This window comes from Lygodium microphyllum, chromosome 20 (genome assembly GCF_053477565.2).
Source record: "Lygodium microphyllum isolate KBCC chromosome 20, Lygodium_microphyllum_v1.1.10, whole genome shotgun sequence".
Lineage (NCBI taxonomy): Eukaryota > Viridiplantae > Streptophyta > Polypodiopsida > Schizaeales > Lygodiaceae > Lygodium > Lygodium microphyllum.
Genome location: NC_141154.1, coordinates 103,028,788 through 103,051,958, shown reverse-complemented (window position 1 = coordinate 103,051,958; position 23,171 = coordinate 103,028,788). Strand labels below are relative to the sequence as shown.

The 23,171-nt window shown below is 40.6% G+C and overlaps 1 protein-coding gene and 1 pseudogene across 1 annotated transcript; both read left to right on the top strand.

Moving 5' to 3' along the window:
* Window positions 1–8,251: 8,251 nt before the first annotated feature.
* Window positions 8,252–9,194, top strand: LOC148019189 (putative pentatricopeptide repeat-containing protein At1g68930). The gene is made up of 2 exons (XM_087701315.1): window positions 8,252–8,803; window positions 8,964–9,194. The coding sequence occupies exons 1-2, from the start codon at window positions 8,252–8,254 to the stop codon at window positions 9,192–9,194; spliced, it is 783 nt and encodes a 260-aa protein (XP_087557441.1).
* An 8,060-nt stretch (window positions 9,195–17,254) lies between these two features.
* Window positions 17,255–18,960, top strand: LOC148019188 (pentatricopeptide repeat-containing protein At2g34400 pseudogene; annotated as a pseudogene).
* Window positions 18,961–23,171: the final 4,211 nt, after the last annotated feature.

Here is a 23,171-nt window from a genome sequence, read left to right as displayed (position 1 = left end):
AAAACTAAAGCAACCCTGAGGAAAGTGTGGTGGATGTGGCCATGGATCTGTCCTATGAATGGGTGGTCCCGGTTGTTACATATTCGTCATGTGAAAAATTCATTCATCAAGGATTGCATTTAGGAAAGGTTGCATGGCTTATCAGAGCATGAAATTAAATTGCCTAGACAAAAGGTTGTAGGCATAGTTTCTTAACGTAAATCCTAGTAGGTCCTATGTAAGCTATTCTCCAAATTATCGTTCATTCCGACTTTAGCAAGGAAAGAGAAGGGTTATTGCAATCCTTATAGTTGCCTAAAAGTAATGAATCACATGTTGCATCTATTTTACATCTTTTGAACAAGTTTAGCATCTCTAGGAAAGGATCGTCCTTGTCGCAAGACAAGTAGAACAAATTAGCTAAGTCACTTGTAATATTATAACCGTTAGGGATTTGTATAGGCATAACTAGTCGATACGATAAACACCTCAAGTACTAGCTAGGGCTTGGCACCTTAAAAATGCAGCCTAGTATCATACTTGGATGCTAAGTCGAAACCCTCAAACCCAAAGTTCCTACCCACATTCACGGAATGTTTGGGTCAATTGGACACCCATGCAAACAACGATCTAGGGTTTCTACCCTAAGGATCAATCGACCTAATGCTAAAACTCGGATTGAGTTTGGAAACCCGGCCTAGTACAATTAGTGTTGGGTTGGGTAAGAAGACACCCCAAACTCTGCATCTCGTCTAAACAAAATTCATTGACCAAGAAACGCCATTCAATGGGTGAAATGATCCCATGAGTTAGGTGCGACACTTGTGCAGCAAGTTGCAACGTCGCATGGCCTTGTGGTTTAATCACAAGATAGATTTGCCATCCCTTGGTATGAGGTTGGCAGGTTCTAGCGCAAGTCTTACTTACAAGAGGATGAGTAGACATCCTATTACATCACCTTCCTTGGGCTGATTTGCCAAGTTAAGGGAAGTTATGTATTTGCTTGGCAAGCAAAGGATCAATCAAGTTAAAGCGACATGGTTGCCAGGATTCACTGTCTTAACTTAAGAAACCTAAGGTGTTGGTTAATTTGGGTTGACAGCGTATGACCCTAACCCAAGGACAGAAGGGTGAACAAACAAATCCTTGGGGGAACTTGCCAAGTTGCAATTGATCGCGGATCGAATGCTGGATGCATTCGGAGAGAAGGATTCACTCCTTAGTAGTTGGCCAATTAAACGACCACTGGATTGATTGTGTTTGTAACAGTTTAGGAGCACTGTTTGCATTGTTTGCTCAAGGAACTAAGGTTGGAAAGATAATTAATACTTCAGGTTGAAGGCCTGAAGGGAGAGGAAGTATCAGTTACCCCCGACTGTCTGCCTGCTGACCCTAGAGCCGCGTCGGGAACATGGACTGAACCTGTCGCGAGAGGTTTCTCCATTGGGTGCTACTTGGAGCAGGAGGACGCTTGGGTGCCAGGGGGGCTCTGGCCGTAAATCCCTTGCCTTCCGGGCCCTGCACAAGAGGCCAACGTGACTCGGGATTGGATCTCGAGGCCCGCATATTAGTCTACGGGCGAAATCTTGGATTAGTAATCCCTGTGGATTGCTGGATAGCCTTCGGGCGGATTATGGATTGCCTTCGGGCGGATTATGGATTATATGGATGTATTCCAAAGATAAATAAGATCAATTGATGTAAAGGAACTTGTTTGAAAATGTTTTTCTATGATAAGTGCTAAGATTACGTGAAGAAATCGATGTCTAATTCGCTGATTAAGGAAGCTGTTATTGCATGTCCAACTAAAAGTGGTAGGTAGTTAGAAAACTAAAGCAACCCTGAGGAAAGTGTGGTGGATGTGGCCATGGATCTGTCCTACGAATGGGTGGTCCCGGTTGTTACATATTCATCATGTGAAAAATTCATTCATCAAGGATTGCATTTAGGAAAGGTTGCATGGCTTATCAGAGCATGAAATTAAATTGCCTAGACAAAAGGTTGTAGGCATAGTTCCTTAATGTAAATCCTAGTACGTCCTATGTAAGTTATTCTCCAAATTATCATTCGTTCCGACTTTAGCAAGGAAAGAGAAGGGTTATTGCAATCCTTATAGTTGCCTAAAAGTAATGAATCACATGTTGCATCTATTTTACATCTTTTGAACAAGTTTAGCATCTCTAGGAAAGGATCGTCCTTGTCGCAAGACAAGTAGAACAAATTAGCTAAATCACTTGTAATATTATAACCGTTAGGGATTTGTATAGGCATAACTAGTCGATACGATAAACACCTCAAGTACTAGCTAGGGCTTGGCACCTTAAAAATGCAGCCTAGTATCATACTTGGATGCTAAGTCGAAACCCTCAAACCCAAAGTTCCTACCCACATTCACGGAATTTTTGGGTCAATTGGACACCCATGCAAACAACGATCTAGGGTTTCTACCCTAAGGATCGATCGACCTAATGCTAAAACTCGGATTGAGTTTGGAAACCCGGCCTAGTACAATTAGGGTTGGGTTGGGTAAGAAGACACCCCAAACTCTGCATCTCGTCTAAACAAAATTCCTTGACCAAGAAACGCCATTCAATGGGTGAAATGATCCCATGAGTTAGGTGCGACACTTGTGCAGCAAGTTGCAACGTCGCATGGCCTTGTGGTTTAATCACAAGATAGATTTGCCATCCCTTGGTATGAGGTTGGCAGGTTCTAGCGCAAGTCTTACTTACAAGAGGATGAGTAGACATCCTGTTACATCACCTTTCTTGGGCTGATTTGCCAAGTTAAGGGAAGTTATGTATTTGCTTGGCAAGCAAAGGATCAATCAAGTTAAAGCGACATGGTTGCCAGGATTCACTGTCTTAACTTAAGAAACCTAAGGTGTTGGTTAATTTGGGTTGACAGCGTATGACCCTAACCCAAGGACACAAGGGTGAACAAACAAAGCCTTGGGGGATCTTGCCAAGTTGCAATTGATCTCGGATCGAATGCTGGATGCATTCGGAGAGAAGGATTCACTCCTTAGTAGTTGGCCAATTAAACGACCACTGGATTGATTGTGTTTGTAACAGTTTAGGAGCACTGTTTGCATTGTTTGCTCAAGGAACTAAGGTTGGAAAGATAATTAATACTTCAGGTTGAAGGCCTGAAGGGAGAGGAAGCATCAGTTACCCCCGACTGTCTTCCTGCTGACCCTAGAGCCGCGTCGGGAACGTGGACTGAACCTGTCGCGAGAGGTCTCTCCATTGGGTGCTACTTGGAGCAGGAGGATGCTTGGGTGCCAGGGGGGCTCTGGCCGTAAATCCCTTGCCTTCCGGGCCCTGCACAAGAGGCCAACGTGACTCGGGATTGGATCTCGAGGCCCGCATACTAGTCTACGGGTGGAATCTTGGATTAGTAATCCCTGTGGATTCCTGGATAGCCTTCGGGCAGATTATGGATTGCCTTCGGGCGGATTATGGATTATATGGATGTATTCCAAAGATAAATAAGATCAATTGATGTAAAGGAACTTGTTTGAAAATGTTTTTCTATGATAAGTGCTAAGATTACGTGAAGAAATCGGTGTCTAATTCGCTAATTAAGGAAGCTGTTTTTGCATGTCCAACTAAAAGTGGTAGGTAGTTAGAAAACTAAAGCAACCCTGAGGAAAGTGTGGTGGATGTGGCCATGGATCTATCCTACGAATGGGTGGTCCCGGTTGGCCGGGAACTTTTCTCAAATGAAATTGACAGCAGGGAACTTTTCTCAAAGGAAATGAACAGCAAGGGTGTTGACCTTAAGTCTAGATTACTAGGATCCCGATTTATGCTATTTTAGGGAAATGAAATGGGACTATGCCTTATGGGCAGAGAGGTCGAGCTTTGCATCCCTCTCGTTTCCCATTCTCCTTGAACCAAGTGTTGCATGAATCTGCTTCGACCCTGACATTTTTGCATAAAGTAGTTCACCTGGGGTTCGACACTAGCTGCCGTTCTAGGAGTTTGACCACTAGGAAAAACCCTAATTCAGGTCGGTCCTAAGTGGGAACGGTCAGAGGACTTCCGCTACGTGGTAGACTTGGAAAGACCTAGATCGCAAATGTCGTAACATTCCATGGGAGTGCCGGGCAAAGCTTTCTAGGCTCTCTTCCCGATGGGCTACTAAGACGTGTCCTGCGAACGAACAAGTGGACATGTTACACTTAATGTGATATGTAATTAGAAAACTAAAGAAAACTATTTGTGGGAAGCGGGTTGGCAAGACCCCTGATCTATCCTATATGGATGGGTGGTCTCGATAAGCTGGGAGCTTCTCTCAAGAGATTGAACCAAATGTTAATTAGGAAAAATTAGGTAGAGTCGAGTGTTGACTTACTTAGGGCTAGGTCTTAAAACCTTGATCAGTAATTATTGTAGGGGAAAGGTGCGGCGACTATGCCAGAACTCCGTTAAGGTTCCTTGAATCCTAACTAGTTATTGGAAAAAAGTGTTGCACTCCATGAACCAAGGGTAACTACAATTGCTCCAATCGGACAAGAAGCCCTTGTGGGACACCTCTGATGGATCTAGGTGATGCATTGAGAATTAATTAGGACCGTGAGCTTGTAGGTTGATCCTCATGGGGATAGCCAGTACCTTCCGTTACAAGGTGGGCTCTAGGAAACTTAGATGATAGACCCTCTGCATTCTCGCGATGAGTGCCAAGCAAAGTCATCTAGGATAGTACCCCAATGGACCACTAAAACATGTTGCTAGGGAATGGTTAGGTAGGCATGTGACAATGAGACATAACAATTAAAGCTTTTTTTCAACATGAGCCTTAAAATCCATAAAGCTATCCAACACCTCATCTTTATGCCTTAATATGTATGTCTATGTGTACCTGCTATAGTCATCTACAAAAGTCACATAGTATCTAGACCCACCAAGTGATACATTATGAGCAGATCCCTGGACATTTGAGTGGTGCACAAGATGTAACAGCCTACTGTTATTCCGTGTGCTTTTTGCAGATGGAAACCTAGCTTATTTTCGAAACTAACATGCTAAGCATACATGTCCCGAATCAGCATATTTAAACCTTAGTAGCTCTATAACAAGATCCTTATGCTACATATTTTTTAACTTTTGGATATTTATATGTCTAATTTGTTTATGCCATATATCAATGTCTCTGATACTTGCCCCATCATGAGCAAACATAGCAGCATTCAATTCACGGATGTTCGCATCCAGTGTAGATATTCTGCCATGTCTATGGTCTTTAGCAACCAATGCATCCTCTATCGCCATACTCCTTTATATGAAAAGAAACCATCTCTATTAAATTGTATCTGCAAGTTCTGCTCAACCATCTAACCAATAGATAGCAGATTCTTGGTGATCGATGGAACATGCAATACATCATATAGCTGCTTTTTCGTGCCATCAAACGGCATAACCAAGGGAACAATTCCTATGTGTACTATGTCATGCTGCTAAGAATCAACTCTAGTACATACATAGCCATTAGCACTTGTTTTATCAAACCACTCACCATCCGGTGTCATGTAGTTTGAGGCACCAGAATCTATATACCAGACATTATCAAACTTTCCTTGATTGCTAATTTCCCTTATTGCTTACATAAGTCATAGCAAACAATCTCTCACTAGTCTCAGGTCTACATGACTAAAAGATGCATAATGACCTTGCTATCTACCCTTCTAATCAACCTGCTTCTTCCAATACTATTTTGCAATGTGGCCATGCTTTCCAAAGTAATGACAATATTTATCCTTGTTTGCATTTTTATGACTAGACCGAGTATGCCAAGATCCTCTACCCTTGGATTGAGATCTCCCCCTCGCACGGGAGTATCCACCACCTCTACCAACAAATCCCTGCTAACTCTGCCCATGCTGAGATGCATGCTTCTAGGTTCCCTTGCCATGGCTACAAGCTTTGCCATGATGATCACGACCTCTCTGATTTGAGTAAAAAGCTACAACTCTATTTTTAAGTGCTACCAGGGCTCATATTCAACTCTAATTTCACTTCTTCATGGATAAACAAAGATACTGATTCATTAAAGTTAGGCATTTCAATCTTGACTCAAATTGACATATCAAAGGACTTATATTCCGGCCCTAGACCATTCAAGGTCATAGCCACCAAATCCTCATCATCTACCTTAGTCCCAATGGATGCTAGTTGATCCACAATAGTCTTTATCTTAGTCACATAGTCTTGAATGGACCATCCTTTCTTGTCCATCGTGTTAAACTTCTACTTTAGCTATATTTATCTAGCACTAGTAGTGGTACCATAGTATCTCATCAGAATATCCCATACGTCCTTTGATGAGTTGCAATTCATTATTTACATAATGATAGCATAAAAAATACATAGGAATAGCCAATGTAATACCCTACGAGATCTCTCAATCTCCATGCTCAATGTGCCCTAAGCTCGTCAAGTGTTGCATTCCTATGTCGGGGAGTTTGGGCTCAGCCTTTGCATATGTAACCAAGTCCTAATAATCCTTGCTGATGAGAAAGTTCTCCATCCTAAACTTCTAGATAGCATAGTTTTTTTTATCGAGTTTCTCACCCACTATTTGAGTTATGTTAGCAGTCATGTCAGCATTTTCCATCTCTGCAACTCTATGTATTCATCGCAGTTTGAATTAGATAGTGCATGAATCCTTGCAGACCAAGTACACTTTGCACATGACGATTTCAATCCTCATATTTATGACAATAAGTTGACTATAAAAATCAATGATTTCTCAACTAAAAGACATGGCAAACATCTCCATACATATGTCATAGCAACCATGTTCAGTAGTATGCTAAGTAGGTTTCATTCTCTGCATGCAGGACATATATGTATATTCCCAAATACATTTACAAAAAACCTACAATTTCCACCAATAATTCTTTGTGCAAAATTGAAGCAACATTAGGCCAAAAACATCCTCAAATCACATCACACATGTGTCATGACTCGCAGGGAACAATCCATGATCACATAGGCATAAATGCTTGCTATAACTGTAATAGAATATTTTTAGCTAGTTGAGATATTTAAGAAGGTGAGTCGCAAAGATACATGGATGCCAAATGGAAATACACAAATGGTAAGAAGATTAAAACTGATACAACTTTAAGAGAACAACATGATAAAAATGCTAAAGACAAAAGTACCACAAATGATAATGAAGAACCACCCAAAAAGAAAGTTGATGATAATGATAAGCAAAGGTAGAAAAGTAAGAATAATCTCTAAACCTAGAAAATGAAAAATATGGGAGGCTTTATCAGATTCTAGGGTAGGTTTTGTCAATGTTGTAGGTGACAAAGATCCATAGTACCTCTTCATCTCATTAGAAGACACCATCTTTCTTCATAGGAAAGACAAAGAAATTTATGATACTAGTAGGATGTTTGTTATCATAGATTGTTCACTTCTTTCATCCCTCATATTTTTTCTTCTTACAAACATAGCAAGGTGTTTTAGAATGCACCCAAACTCTATGGTATGCACACACAACATGATAACTCTAAAATGTTTTTTCGTGAGCCATTAGGTTCAAATAGAGTCTTGCCTTCTCCCATCACCCTTTTGACCCAAAAGATGCAATGCATGCACTCACAAAAAGATACATTTGGAATGTCCATTTTTGGATTGTTGAGTTTGCATCATCTATTGTACTCAGTCATATACAAAGATTGTTAATCAAGTTGGAAATTCCCTATTGTGCATCATTGAGTCTAGGTCATCAAGATCCTTATTGCAGAAATTTGAGTTTTTCTGATGTGGAATACTTGTAAATGATACAAAATGTATTTTACTAGGACTTTACATTGTGCACTCACATAGCTAGCTAGATCAATTAGAAATCTGCATCATATAAAATACTTTTTGCACATTGAATAATATATTTGGATCCAACAGTGTCGTATTGCTGCGCATTCGAGGTGTGAAAACCACCCAAAAGTTGTGTGTGTGATTTGATACTTTGTACATACTTAGTCGTTATGTTTGCTCTTTCATTCTATGCGGAAAATATAGTGAAGAGGGTTTGGAGCAAGAGGAATTAATCAACAATGCTCTGGTTGACATGTATGCTAAATGTGACATGCTTGTAGAAGAACAGGGAGTTTTCGATAGATTGGTAACTCGAGATGCAATCTCATGGGCTACACTTATTTCAAGATATGCCGATTATGGGCTTTATGAAGAAGCATTGAGTCACTTTCAAGAGATGCAATTGGAAGGTGTGTGTCCAGATGCAGTCTCGTGGAATGTCATGCGGTAATGCAACAGCTTTGGAAATTGGGCAGAAGATACATGCTCAAGTTCTCAAGGCTGCACCCAGCAACATTGAAGTTGATCTGGCTGCAGGTCTTATTGACATGTATGGTAAATGTGGAAGCATGGATGATGCTCAGAGTGTGTTTGATGGGATGTCTAAACAGGACTTGGTAATGTGGAATGCACTGATTACTGGTTATGCTCACCTAGGTGAGAGTGAAGCTGTCTTCCTTATGTTAGAGAGAATGAGGGAAGACAATATTCAACCGGATGGAGTTACATCTCTTAATATGCTTACTGTGTGCAGTCATATGGGTCTTGTGGACCAGGGTCAGAAATATTTTGAGCTGATGAGTAGCCGGTATGGCATTGGTCCAAGTATTAAGCATCAGAATTGCTTAGTTGATCTGCTTGGCCGTGTTGGCCAGCTAGACGAGGCTGTTGTATCAGTAGAAAATATGCCTTCTAAACCTGATGATGTGGTGTGGACCACTGTGTTGGGTGCATGTCAAAAGTGGGGTGATGTAGGGATCGGAAAAGAGGTATTTGGACCACTGCTGTATATAGGTGAGATAGTTTGAAAAGGTCTTGATAGAGGGCAAAAAAGATCTTGAAGGTAACAACGGGAGTTTTGAAATGCATAAATAGATGCCTGTGCAACAGCTTTACTTTTTCTCTTGTATGTTGTGAATAAAATTGCAGAGGGATGCATTGTTTGTTCAAGATTATCCTCACCATTTGCAGGTATACACATCTGGTAGCAAACCTGGGAAACCTCAATTGGGAGTGGCTGGGACCGCTTTTGTAAAAAAAGAGGAACCTAAAGGAAAGAAAAAGAAAGGATCGAAAACGATGGAAAAAAAAGCAGGATCGATTGTGGCGGAAGGAAACGACGAAGAGGCGACGGCTCAGAAAAAAAAAATCAGGCAATAACAGTCAGGAGATTCATGGGAGGGGGTGCTTTTCTGATTCTGGGAGGAAGAACCAATAGGGAATTCATCGGAGGAGCGGAAGAAGTTCGAGCTCAGGGTGACAATTCAAGGTTCAGACTGAAGGGAACGAAATCGTTGTGTTGACAAGGATGACGCAACGGAAGGGAAGGAATTGATAATGTGAAAGGTTACGACCAGAAAGACAGAAGGACGAGAGGATGAAGGAATGAGTGGACGACATCATCTCGTGTCTTATGTTGTGTGGCCAAAAAACTTCATTACGTTGAAGAAAACGGAGATAGAGGGAATGTTTTTCTCAGTCCGACGAGGGGGGGATCGATTCAGCGACAGCGACTGTTGCTCCTATTTTTTTGGGAATTCCGGTGACATATGGCAGGCCAACATGGATGTGCATTGAACAATGTTTGTCCTGAATCCTTGCGAGACAGTTTAATTGACAATTGCCTTCATCGACATATAGCAGGCCAACATGGATGTGGTGTAGAGACGCCATGATCACAAACACCTATCTGAACTGAAGTCTGCAATTCAGGCATTCACCTACAGCAACACGACAATTCTAGTGATTCAGCATTCGTTAGAGCTATAGTCAGAGCTCTATTTCTGCACAAGCACAGGTTCAGTTTTTAAACCAGACAAGAAGCTTTACTTCCCATATGAACTAGGAAAACAGGCCACAAGTGCTGTGAGGATCAAAAATGTCAGCCGCTCACCGATTGCTTTCAAATTCCAAACAACAGCTCCAAAGAGCTGTTTTATGCGACCTCCTAGCGGTGTTCTTTCACCTGGGAAATCTATAGTTACAACGATTGTAAAATTCATTCAGCATGCTGATTGAGTGCATAGAAAGCAGATCGGAGATAAGTTTAAGATTGTCAGCTTAAAGATGGTTGAAGGAGTTGAATTCTCTCCCGAAATTTTTGATGAGCAGAAGGACCTTGTAGTTGTAGAACAAATCTTATGTGTTAGATTCCTCGATCTCGATTATCCTACTTCTGAAATTGAGAAGCTAAAAACTGAAATTTTTGTCTGTAGATGATAACCAGATTTGTATTATTGAAGGATGAATTCTATGCTCAGCTGAAACCTTGCTTTTGGTCATATCATTGCTGCATAGATGAGGTCTTGTTGGGAGTTTGGCGGATCTATTACAACATACAAATCCTCTCATCTTGCTTATATGTATGATTGATCTTCTATCCTGAAATTAGTTAAGGTCCTCTGTGGTTGCGACATTGCTTTCACAAACCCTTCGACATCTTTTGTGAACCGGACGTGAAAGCGTCGTAGAAATTTCAGGATGGGAGATACTTCAGCCTCTTCTACAATTCCAGCTGCGTCTACTTCAGCTCCATCAATGACTGCTGCGTCAAGTACTTCAACAGAGGATCTAAAGCAGATTTTGCAAAATATATCCATGTATATGCAGTTCAAAATCAGCAGACACAATTGTATATGCAGCAACAACAACAATTGCATCAACAGCAGTTGTCTCAGCAAAGGCAACTCTATTCAGAGCAGGAGAATGCAAACAGCGCAACTAAGGCTATTGAAGCAGTTGAGAATGAGAAGAAGCTGTTTGATGGCCGTAATGTTTCAGCATATTTGAAGACATATGAGATCAAGATGGGGTTTTTTGGAGTCCCAGCTGGACTTATGAGTAAGTACTTCCTTCGTCTTGTCACACCCGCTTTGAGGGCAAAAGTGACTGATCTTTTTATTCAAAATACACATTGGCAAGATTTTAAGAAGGCCTTGAAAGAAGAATATTTCCTTGAGGACTTTGGTATGGCTACTCGGCGGTCATTCCGAGAGTGGGTCTACATGCCAAACAAAGGTCTAGCTGCTTCAGAGTTGATTCGAGAATTTGAAGAGAGGTATAGTCAGCTTGATGCCATTGAACAAAGAGCATTGGATGTTGAAAAAGTTGAGCTTTTCTTGCAAGCTGCAGATCCTGCTCTTCAAGAAGAATTGGGTGAGCTTCTTGAGGATCGCACGAAGCCTATGGGTCTTAAAACGGATTGGCAGGATGCTCAGGATGCAGTCTCGACTTTGACCAAGAGGAGGATATGGAAGACTTGCCTATAGAATGGTTTCATGACACCTACACCATCATCTGCTCCTATGCCTACTTCTATCCTTGTTATTTCTTCTCCTCCTCAGCCAGTTTCTTGGCCTATGCCAGTGCCTACTGTTTCCACTCCACCTATTCCTCCTGTTTCACGACTGATGCCTGCACCTTCTGCTCCAAAACCATCTGCTCCATCGGTGCCTACCTCTCTTGATGACATAATCAAAGGCATAACAGATTTGACACTGGAGTCAGTTAAAGCGGAGTTGGTGGGAAAATTGAAAGAGCAGTTTGCTTTGACTGCGCCTACTACTTCTTCTAGTGCTCCTGCTGCACCTAGGAGTGCTCCTAGTGCACCTAGGAGAGATCGGAGATGTATTTGGTGTGATAATACGGACCATCAGCATTGCAGGGATTGTGAATCTTTTTAGGATGCAAGGAGGAAGAATTTGGTATATTGGGGGCAAGATGGTAAGATTTGGTTGACTGAGACAGAAGCTCCACTTGCTACCAACTTTGGTAAAGGTGGAATGAAGAAGTTAGTGGATGACATGGTTGCGCGTACTTCTTATGTGACAGCTAGAGGTGAAGCTTCTGCATATGGAGTCCAGATTGAGAAGGGATCAGAGACTCAGTCAACACTATGGACTTATGCTATGGAGACTGCAAACAAGGGAAAAATTCAGCAAACTGTTTTGACTAGTGCAGGCTCTAGCATCAGATCAGAGACAGGTTGGGATTCGCCTGTTGACAGGTACTCTATTTATGCTTATTTGGCTAAGTATTAGGGAGCAGATGCACTTGTTGAGGAGAAGCGTAAGCGGGATGAAGAAAATACAAGTGTAGCTAAGAAGACTAGAGGGGGTGAGTTTGTTACTCCACCTACTGCAGGACCGTCTTCAAGACCAGGGCCAGATCGACAGATGGAAGATGCTCAAAAGAGAGAAAAGAGGCAAGAGCCTAGAGAGAGAAAGCATCCAGGGTTTAGATTGATGTCCGATATTGAGACATCTACAGACATGAAGAAAATCTTTAATGACAAGATACTTGGCAGTGAGGTGACTTTCACTATTTCTGAGGTTTTGGGCATCTCAAAAAGAGAGTTTCAGGATCAGTTTCAGGAGGTCCTGAAGAGGAAAAGACATGTATTGTCTACCACTGATACACAGGGAGTTTTGATTGGGGAGTTGGATGAGGATGAGGATGAGGTTATGGTTGAGAATGCTTTTGTTTTTCCGCAGGTAGAGAAGAGGGTTCAGCCTATGCGTTATGCTGAAATTGATGAGCCTATCTTGATACCATGTAGTCACTTTTCGCGGAGCCATTGGGCTAGGGCAACTACAGAGACGATGGTAAAGATTGGAGAGAAACAGGTGCCTTATGTTGCATTGGTGGATCATGGTTCTGAGATTAATCTCATAGTTCGTGGAGTTTATGAGAGTAATAGATGGCCTATGGATGTAGAGCATGGGTGGCGTATGAGAGCCGCCAATAACACTGCAGGTGATTTGTATGCTGCCTGTCCTAGTGTCAAGGTTTCTATTGGCGATGTAGAGGAGGATTTTCATTTCTTTGTGCAGGATTCATGCTCTTATCCCATAATTCTTGGACAGTCATTCATCACAGAGATGCGCATGGAAACAAAGGTAATGGACGATGGATCTGCTTATGCACGGATTCACAGTAAAGATGGCATGAGAGCAGTTCAGTTTATGACTGTATGTGTGAACCATGTTAGAAACAGGGATACTCTCAGAGATGCACCTTTGCCCACTGTGAGGGATTCGGGTTTTCATTAGGTACCGCCGTTTCGCGAGACGACGGTGGTACAGAGCAGAGGAGATTGGAGTTCTCGACTCCTGGCAGCAGTATTTTCTCCTCCGGTTTTGTTGGGATTTCAGCAAATAGTTCGATGAGCTATCAGAAGACTTCTAGGTTGCCTAGAGCTGCCATGCAGTATATATGCAGGAAGGAGAAAATTTTGAAAAATGCAGGAATTTTGGAGGATGATGAGCACATAGATGGGATGTATGACAGTATGATTTGTACAGATACGATGGAAGAGATGGAAGATATACTGAAAACTGATATGCAGAATTGTCACAGTAATGTATTAGTGTAGTCCCTGGACATGTTTCATGAAATTGCAGATTTTGTGTCACAGATTGAGTCAGAGGCTGAGGTAACTCAGCAAAGAGTGTTGAGTGCTGAAGAAATTCAGCAAACAGAGTTTCCAGCTGGTTATGATCAGCTTTCAGAGACACAGAGGGCTGAAAACTTTCAGCCAACAGAGTTTACTGCTGAAGTATTTCAGCATCCAGAGTTTAGGGCTGTTTCTATGCAGTCCATAGAGCAGAGGGCTGAGGATATTCAACCATTGAAGTGCAGAATTGCTGATTTACAGCAAGATTTGAGTAATGCAAAAAAGCATAATGAAGCCAGGGTTGACACGAAATACAAAACTGTGGATAAGAAGGTGAAGCCGGTTGCTGTACCGCTTCCACCTGACAGTGATCAGCAAATAGAGAGGGCTGCTAAACAGCCAATTTTGAGGAATCCGGAGCATATTGGTCATAAATTTTCAGCAGAGACTCTTGCTGAATTGAAAATTGGAAATGGTGATTTCTTGCTACCCATAGAGAAGCAATGCTTTCAGGAGATGCTTGAGCGACATGGAAGGGGATTTACTTTTTTCTCGCATGAGATTGGATGTGTGAATCCTGATATTGTTGCTCCTATGGTCATTTTTACTATTCCTCATATTCCATGGAATCTCCGACCTATTCCAGTGCCTAAGGCACACTTGCCAAATCTGATTGATTTATTGAATGAGAAAATCAAGATGGGAATCCTTGAGCCTTCATCTGCACCATACTCAAACAGGTGGTTTACAGTTCCAAAGAAGAATGGTACTCTCCGATTTATTCAGGACATGCAGCCAATGAACAGAGTCACTATCAGGAATGTTGGTATAGGTCCAGTTGTGGATGAGTTTGCAGAAGCATTTGCTGAACGTGCCATCTATTCTTTAGGTGATTTGTATTCAGGATATGATCAGTTTCAGCTGGCTTTGGAAAGCAGGGACATACCCATCATGAGAACTCCTATTGGGCTTGTCAGGATGTGTACCTTGCCTCAAGGTGCCATAATTCTATTGCGCATATGATGAATGCCATGCATAAGGTTCTTCGTGATTATATACCTCAGCTTACTATGCCTTTCTTGGATGATGTGCCCATTAAGGGGTGTGCAGAAGAAGAGAAAAATGAGAGTCTAAATGAGCAGGGATGCAGATCCTTTGTGGCTGATCATATTTCAGCATGTGAGAAGATTTTGGCCAGGTTAGAAGAAGTGAACTTGACACTTTCAGGGCAAAAATCTGTTTTTGGAGTGAATGAGGTTGTCATTGTTGGACATATGTGTGGATATTATGGCAGGAAACCCTCACCTGATAAGGTGAATACTATAGGCAAGATTGCGGAGTATTGTTCTACCACTTCAGAGGTACGGAGATTCATTGGAGCTTGTGTATTTTATATGATTTGGATACCTCATTTTGCACACATAGCAGATTGTTTATATCAGCTGCTTCGAAAGGGGCAGAAATTCTATTGGGATGAGAGCCACACTAGAGCTATGCGGAAATTGAAGAAGTTATTGCAGAATGCTCCTACTCTCAGGAAAGCGGATTATAATTGTGGAAGGCCTATTGTATTGACAGTTGACACTAGTCCAATTGGCATAGGTTGGGTTGTGGGTCAAGATGATGCAGATGGAAATAGGTATGCTATTCGGTTTGGGGCGAAAGTCCTAAATGAGAGACAGAGGAGATATCCGCAAATCAAGAGGGAGCTATTGGGGATTGTTACGGCTCTCAAATGTGACAAGGAGTACTTTATTGGAGCTTCAGTTGTGGTAGAGACAGATTGCTTGCCATTGATTGGTATGATCATGAGTTGCTCTACTCCGGATATAGCCATGTTGAGATGGATTGCATACATCAAGTCATTAAATCCGAAATTTAAACACATAGCAGGGAAGGATAATCCAGTGGCAGATATGTTGTCTAGAGCCAGATATGATGATGAGGAGACTCTACTTGCAGAAGAGGATGATGCAGAAATTTCAGCCACTATGGTTGATCATGTTTGTCATGTCTATGATATTGTGGCTTTCATAGAAGAACTCTATGTTGGAGATTGGTTGCAGATTGGCAGGTACCTTAGTGCACTAAGCAAAAGAGATGAATGGACAGATGAAGAGTTCAAGAAGATCAGAAGGAAAGCCTATGGTTATTTTCTTAAGGACAGATTTCTTTGGAAGCATCCGAAGAAAAGAGGCAGATTACCTTTGCGGGTTGTCTGCGATAGAGAGACACAGTTACAGGTGATGAGGGAGTTTCATGAGAGTCATTGGGCTGGTCATAGAGGAGTGTGGGCTACTTATGAGAAAATCAAGGAGAAATATTGGTGGAAAGGCATGTATAGAGATGTTTCTCACTTTGTTGAGACTTGCAGAGACTGCTAGATGTATTCGGTAGTGCGTCATCGAGATGAGCTTCATCCGACCTATCCGCTATGCATTCATTATAAATGGGTAGTTGATTTGGTTACTATGCCTATGGGTCTATGGCAGATGAGGTATATTGTTTTGGCTAGAGAGGATCTTACCAATCATGTTGAGGGCAGATCTTTGAGAACAAAGACCACTAGTGCAGTGTGTAAGTTCTTATCGGAGGAAATTTTTTGCAGGTATGGTTGTGTGGGTAAGATCACTGCGGATCGCGGTGAATTGGATGCAGATGAAGCTAGGGAGTTTTTCTCTCAGCTAGGAATCAAGTTGGCTCTAACCACAGCATACAATCCAGAGGGAAATGGGAAGAGTGAAAGAGGGCATCCGCCGATAGTGAAAGCATTAGCCAAAGCATGCAGAGGACGGATTGGAGAATGGCTGAGACTTCTACCATTTGCTTTATGGGCTGATCGTACGACTCACAGTGTTATCACAGGATATATGCCTGCAGAGTTGATGTATGGTCAGAAACCTGTTATGCCGACTGAGACTTGTGCTTTGACTTGGTCAGTTTTACCTTGGCAGGAGGATTTGACGAGAGAAGAGCTCTTAGCTCTTCGGATTCGACAGTTGGAGAGGAGACCAAAGGATATTCAGCTAGCTATTGACAGGTTGAAGGTTGCTAGACTAAGAAATAAGGATAGGTTTGACAGCAGGCATCGCTTGCGGCCTAGAGCAATAGAAGAGGAAGATTGGGTATTGGTCTTTGATACCAGCCTTGAAAATCAGCATACTGCACTTCGGAAGATGGTGAAAAGATGGTTTGGGCCGTACATAGTCAGACATGTCTTTGATAATGCAACATATGAGCTGACAGAATTGGATGGGACAGTGCTTAGAGTGCCTATTGCTGGAAAAAGAATCAAGATTTTCAAGAAAAGAGATGATGAAGATTATGCATTGGAAGAATTTGCAAGAGAAGAACAACGAGAAGAAACTTCAATGGAAGAGACAAATGATATGACAGATAATCTTGTTGATATACCGAAAATGCATAATGAAGAGATTGATCTGTTTGTGGAACTTGATGATAATGATCATGGGTAGTTGGCCCATCCGGAGGATGCGTAGGATTAGAGGGGGTGGATGTCGTATTGCTGCGCATTCGAGGTGTGAAAACCACCCAAAAGTTGTGTGTGTGATTTGATACTTTGTACATACTTAGTCGTTATGTTTGCTCTTTCATTCTATGCGGAAAATATAGTGAAGAGGGTTTGGAGCAAGAGGAATTAATCAACAATGCTCTGGTTGAGATGTATGCTAAATGTGACATGCTTGTAGAAGAACAGGGAGTTTTTGATAGATTGGTAACTCGAGATGCAATCTCATGGGCTACACTTATTTCAAGATATGCCGATTATGGGCTTTATGAAGAAGCATTGAGTCACTTTCAAGAGATGCAGTTGGAAGGTGTGTATCCAGATGCAGTCTCGTGGAATGTCATAATCATGGGTTATGCTGAGCAAGGAGAGTGTGATAAAGTGTGCAAACTTGTTTCCAAAATGCAAGAACAGGGCCACTTACCTGACAGCACAATTCTTGTCTCAATGTTGAAAGCTTGCGGTAATGCAGCAGCTTTGGAAATTGGGAAGAAGATACATGCTCAAGTTCTCAAGGCTGCACCCAGCAACATTGAAGTTGATCTGGCTGCAGGTCTTATTGACATGTATGGTAAATGTGGAAGCATGGATGATGCTCAGAGTGTGTTTGATGGGATGTCGAAACAAGACTTGGTAATGTGGAATGCATTGATTACTGGTTATGCTCACCTACGTGAGAGTGAAGCTGTCTTCCTTATGTTAGAGAGAATGAGGGAAGACAATATTCAACCGGATGGAGTTACATCTCTTAATATGCTTACTGTGTGCAGTCATATGGGTCTTGTGGACCAGGGTCAGAAATATTTTGAGCTGATGAGTAGCCGGTATGGCATTGGTCCAAGTATTAAGCATCAGAATTGCTTAGTTGATCTGCTTGGCCGTGTTGGCCAGCTAGACGAGGCTGTTGTATCAGTAGAAAATATGCCTTCTAAACCTGATGACGTGGTGTGGAGCACTGTGTTGGGTGCATGTCAAAAGTGGGGTGATGTAGGGATCAGAAAACAGGTATTTGGACCACTGTTGTATATAGGTGAGACAATTTGAAAAGGTCTTCACAGAGGGCACAAAAGATCTTGAAGGTAACAACAGGAGTTTTGAAATGCATAAACAGATGCCTGTGCAACAGCTTTACTTTTTCTCTTGTATGTTGTGAATAAAATTGCAGAGGGATGCATTGTTTGTTCAAGATTATCCTCACCATTTGCTAGTATACACATCTGGTAGCAAACCTGGGAAACCTCAATTGGAAGTGGCTAGGACCGCTTTTCTAAAAAAAGAGGAACCTAAAGGAAAGCAAAAGAAAGGATCAAAAACGATGGAAAAAAAAAGCAGGATCGACTGTGGCGGAAGGAAATGATGAAGAGGCGACGGCTCAGAAAAAAAAAACAGCCAATAACAGTCAGGAGATTCATGGGAGGGGGTGCTTTTCTGATTTTGGGAGGAAGAACCAATAGGGAATTCATCGGAGGAGCGGAAGAAGTTCGAGCTTAGGGTGACAATTCAAGGTTCAGACTGAAGGGAACAAAATCGTTGTGTTGACAAGGATGACGCAACGGAAGGGAAGGAATTGATAATGTGAAAGGTTACGACCAGAAAGACAGAAGACGAGAGGATGAAGGAATGAGTGGACGACATCATCTCGTGTCTTATGTTGTGTGGCCAAAAAACTTCATTACGTTGAAGAAAACGGAGATAGAGGGAATGTTTTTCTCAGTCGACGAGGGGGGGGTCGATTCAGCGACAACGACTGTTGCTCCTATTTTTTTGGGAATTCCGGTGACATATGGTAGGCCAACATGGATGTGCATTGAACAGTGTTTGTCCTGAATCCTTGCGAGACAGTTTAATTGACAATTGCCTTCATCGACATATAGCAGGCCAACATGGACGTGGTGCAGAGACGCCATGATCACAAACACCTATCTGAACTGAAGTCTGCAATTCAGGCATTCACCTACAGCAACATGACAATTCTAGTGATTCAGCATTCGTTAGAGCTGTAGTCAGAGCTCTGTTTCTGCACAAGCACAGGTTCAGTTTTTAAACCAGACAAGAAGCTTTACTTCCCATATGAACCAGGAAAACAGGCCACAAGTGCTGTGAGGATCAAAAATGTCAGCCACTCACCGATTGCTTTCAAATTCCAAACAACAGCTCCAAAGAGCTGTTTTATGCGACCTCCTAGCGGTGTTCTTTCACCTGGGAAATCTATCATTACAACGATTGTAAAATTCATCTAGCATGCTAATTGAGTGCACAGAAAGCAGATCAGAGATAAGTTTAAGATTGTCAGCTTAAAGATGGTTGAAGGAGTTGAATTCTCTCCCGAAATTTTTGATGAGCAGAAGGACCTTGTAGTTGTAGAACAAATCTTATGTGTTAGATTCCTCGATCCCAATTATCCTACTTCTGAACTTGAGAAGCTAAAAACTGAAATTTCTGTCTGTAGATGATAACCAGATTTGTATTATTGAAGGATGAATTCTATGCTCAGCTGAAACCTTGCTTTTGGTCATATCATTGCTACATAGATGAGGTCTTGTTGGGAGTTTGGCGGATCTATTACAACATACAAATCCTCTCATCTTGCTTATATGTATGATTGATCTTCTATCCTGAAATTAGTCAAGGTCCTATGTAGTTGCGACATTGCTTTCACAAACCCTTCGACAACGGTGCGCAAAAAGACTGTGCATCAACTTTGGAATCCCCCCTTGCATATCATTGAGTCTAAGTCAATTTTCTTTTCTTTGCAATTTTTCTTAATCAAGTTCCTATTCAATCGTGTCTAGATGTTTGATGCCAACCTCCTAGCTAATAAGATCAACAAGGTTTATGTTGTTGATCCCCTTATCTCCACAAAAGCAAATTCAAACTCAACTTAATTCTTTCTACAATAGATAAAGTCAAATGATCTCTAATTTGTAATCATTCCATATCATGAGGGGTATATTCTTGTCCATTAAATTCTCATTCAAAAAAAATATTTACTATTTGCTTCGATGTATCATGCTCAAGTACGTTTTAATATGTAGTTCACACTAGAGCATGCCAATTTTGGACCTCAAATTCAAGAAAATTCTTCTTATAAATTCTCCCCATGGTTCCCATGGGGATTTTAGATTGTAATTATGAATTGAATTTTCTACTACTAGTGTTTTCCATGTGAACTTGTACTAACTATCACAAGCATACCAAATAAGTTTTCCAAAAGAATTTTCCTTGCCATTAAGGATACATTTCCAATGCTTAAAAGAGATGAAGAGGTTTTGTTTATAGCTTGCAAATCCCACACTAGCCTAACACCTCATCTTGTGGATGGAGGGTTATTGCAAACTCATGGATATTTCCTCAAGCAAAGTTTCTTGAAAATAAATCAATAACTCCCTCCTAACCGAGCCTCCTCAAACTTCAAAGAATACCTAGAGATAGTAAGAAAGGTTCATCCAAGAAAGGAGATTAAACAAAGAAGACAACCAGTTCAATGAAGTCAATTCCAGTCAAGAAACCAATGACAACCAAGAAGCCATTTGCAACCAAGAAGCCAACTCTTAAGAAGACACTAGTAGAGCCAAGAAGCCAGCTACTAAGAAGCCACTAGTAGAGCCAAGAAGCCAGCTACTAAGAAGCCACCAGTAGAGCCAAGAAGTTACTTGTAACAAGCATCTATAATCAAGAATAAGAAGCTTGCATCTAACAAGGGTAAAAAAACAATTCAAGAAATAGTTGGAGCAACCAAGCAAAGAGACAACCAAAAATAGAAACTTGGTTATGACATTGGCTTGACGCCACCATAAATTTTCCCATATGCACCACCATAAAGGGAAAGTGGAGCTCAAGAAATCCAAAGTGCATGTGCAGCCTCCCAAAATGTCCCATTGAAGTCCTCACAAAGGAATAGTGGACCTCAAGATTCCCCCAAAAGATCCCCTAGTTAACCCAGTAGGCTACCAAAGTCTAGGACATCTACTTAGAAACCTTGGAATATCAAGCTAACGATGAATCAAACAAGGCCCTTGTAAATAAAAATTAATCTTTCTATTCATAAAAAATCAATAATTGATCATTTTTGGTAATTTATTAAAGATCTCTTATTATCTTTAGAAATCTTAGTTTTCACAATTCTTTTTATTTCATTCCAAGCATGCTACTCTTCTATGAACTTAGGCACATAAAAGGAAAATTGAAAAAAAATATAAAAGTAATAAGGTCAATTATTTGAAAATATTTTAGTGCTCTTGGGGTAGTTGAAAACATGTATATGCTTTTTTGGACATTCTTCCAATCAATTTACCACTTATTTCAAATTGAGATATTGTATGCATTGCTGCCAATAAACTTTGCATTGCTTCTCTTATATTTTTCTATGTCCATGTCTTGTTTATTGACAAACATATTTGATCCTCGTCATCCAAGTAGACATTCATTATAAAGTTATCCTTGCTTTCCTCAAAGTCCAAAGGTATCCACCTTTTATCTTTTTCCTTCTTCTATATTGGAAAGACAAATGTAGTGTTTACTTTGGAATGTTGTATGACAAGGTATCAAGTTCCTCCAAACATTTTGTAGACAAACAAATCATCCTTGTCTTCTTTTTCAACTAACAATAAATTTTCTATGAGAACTTTACTTACTGTATTGGATAATATTCTCCTAGCCAACCACTTTTTTCGTTGTCATGTGCAAACCTATTCCTTGAAATATTGATCCAAAAAATGAAGTGGGATGAAGCTATATAACCTGACTCTCCTTGATATCCTCCTGCTCTTCATGGAATGTTGAATATCTTCAATAATCTTTAACTTGAAGCCTTGGATGATTCCATTGTCTGTAGGATTATCCCAATTTGTTAGTCCATTAAGTTCTAGTGAGGAAGCTCTTCCAATCTTTCAAATTTCTGTGCATTTGATGGAACAACATAAGATGCAAATACAATTTTTTTTAAATGAAAAATAAGGATGGGTGATCGGGGTAAATAAGGTTTTCAAACTCAACATGCATTACATTGAATGTACTTGTCAAGGACTCTAGTGGGCTGCCATTCCATGCTTGTTGAAGGAAACATATTTGCATAAACTAATACTTGCTCTTCAATCTCTAAAAAAATCATAATAACTAAAGTAAGCAATCCTACAAGAAGAAATAAATTGCATTGCTTTACAATGAGCTAGAAACTATTGTTGCATGGAAGGTCCCAATTGAAAATCCTTTTTAGTATACACATGTTGAATCCTTGCATACCATTTTTAATCCTGTATTTTGAACCCTATAATTTGTCTTTTCCAATGAAAGATCACGTTTTTTATTTTTTGTTAAATAATCTTGTGAGGACCTTTATAAGAGAAAAGCATTGTTATCCAATCCTGCAACTTGTATGTTGATGATTACCATAGATCATCCTCTCTTCTATTGTAGCACATACATGCATGTATGGAGTTAGATCATCATTTTAAAGTAGTACTAGAAAAAGAATCCATAGAAGATGAATGCTGAGGTATTGACAAGAAAGGAGGTTGAAATAGAATAGAAATATTGCAAAACTAAGTTTAGAGATGCTAGGATAAGTAAAATAATAATAGCTATGAGATGAAAGCATATAAAAAGAGTGAGAACTACAAAAAATTCTAAATAATTTATTTCTTTCAATTGAAATTGAAATTAATCTACTTTTATTATTTTGAGGCGGCTTCAAAATACCCTCCTTTTCAAAAAGTCACATCGAGGTGTTGAAAGTAAGGAAAAAGGACTCAAAAAACTAACATTGTCAAATGACAAATCAGCTCATTAGAATTTTTTCGTGAGGATAATTTTAGAGACCCATTTTCACATTTTTGTTGGTGTTAGAAGAAATTCGGAAAAATTAGTAGAGAGTCAAATGTTACATTGGACCACACATGGCAGTATCCCATTGGCTTATTCACTAATCCCATTGGAGCCCCAAGAGGAACACCAAGAAAACGGGGAATCTACTACAAGAAAATCTATCTTGTATCATCAAGAAACATCTTTTTCATATTTGATATCTCCACAACAAGAAAAAAGAACACCAAGAAAAAGAAATCTTCACACAACTTCATAGAAACAATTCTCCCACGGCTTTAACTTAAATCAAATTGATTATGCTCTTCATATTCTTCATAGAACTCATCAAAAATACCACAAAGACAAAAGAGAATACACCACTTTGAATGGAAATCATCACATAGTAATCTTC

Bases quoted from the DNA above. Each gene is read 5' to 3' on its own strand.
- LOC148019189 (XM_087701315.1), top strand. From the start codon at position 8,252: ATGTCATGCGGTAATGCAACAGCTTTGGAAATTGGGCAGAAGATACAT. The intron at 8,804-8,963 runs GTATTTGGACCA...ATAAAATTGCAG, and splicing joins ATGTAGGGATCGGAAAAGAG to AGGGATGCATTGTTTGTTCA.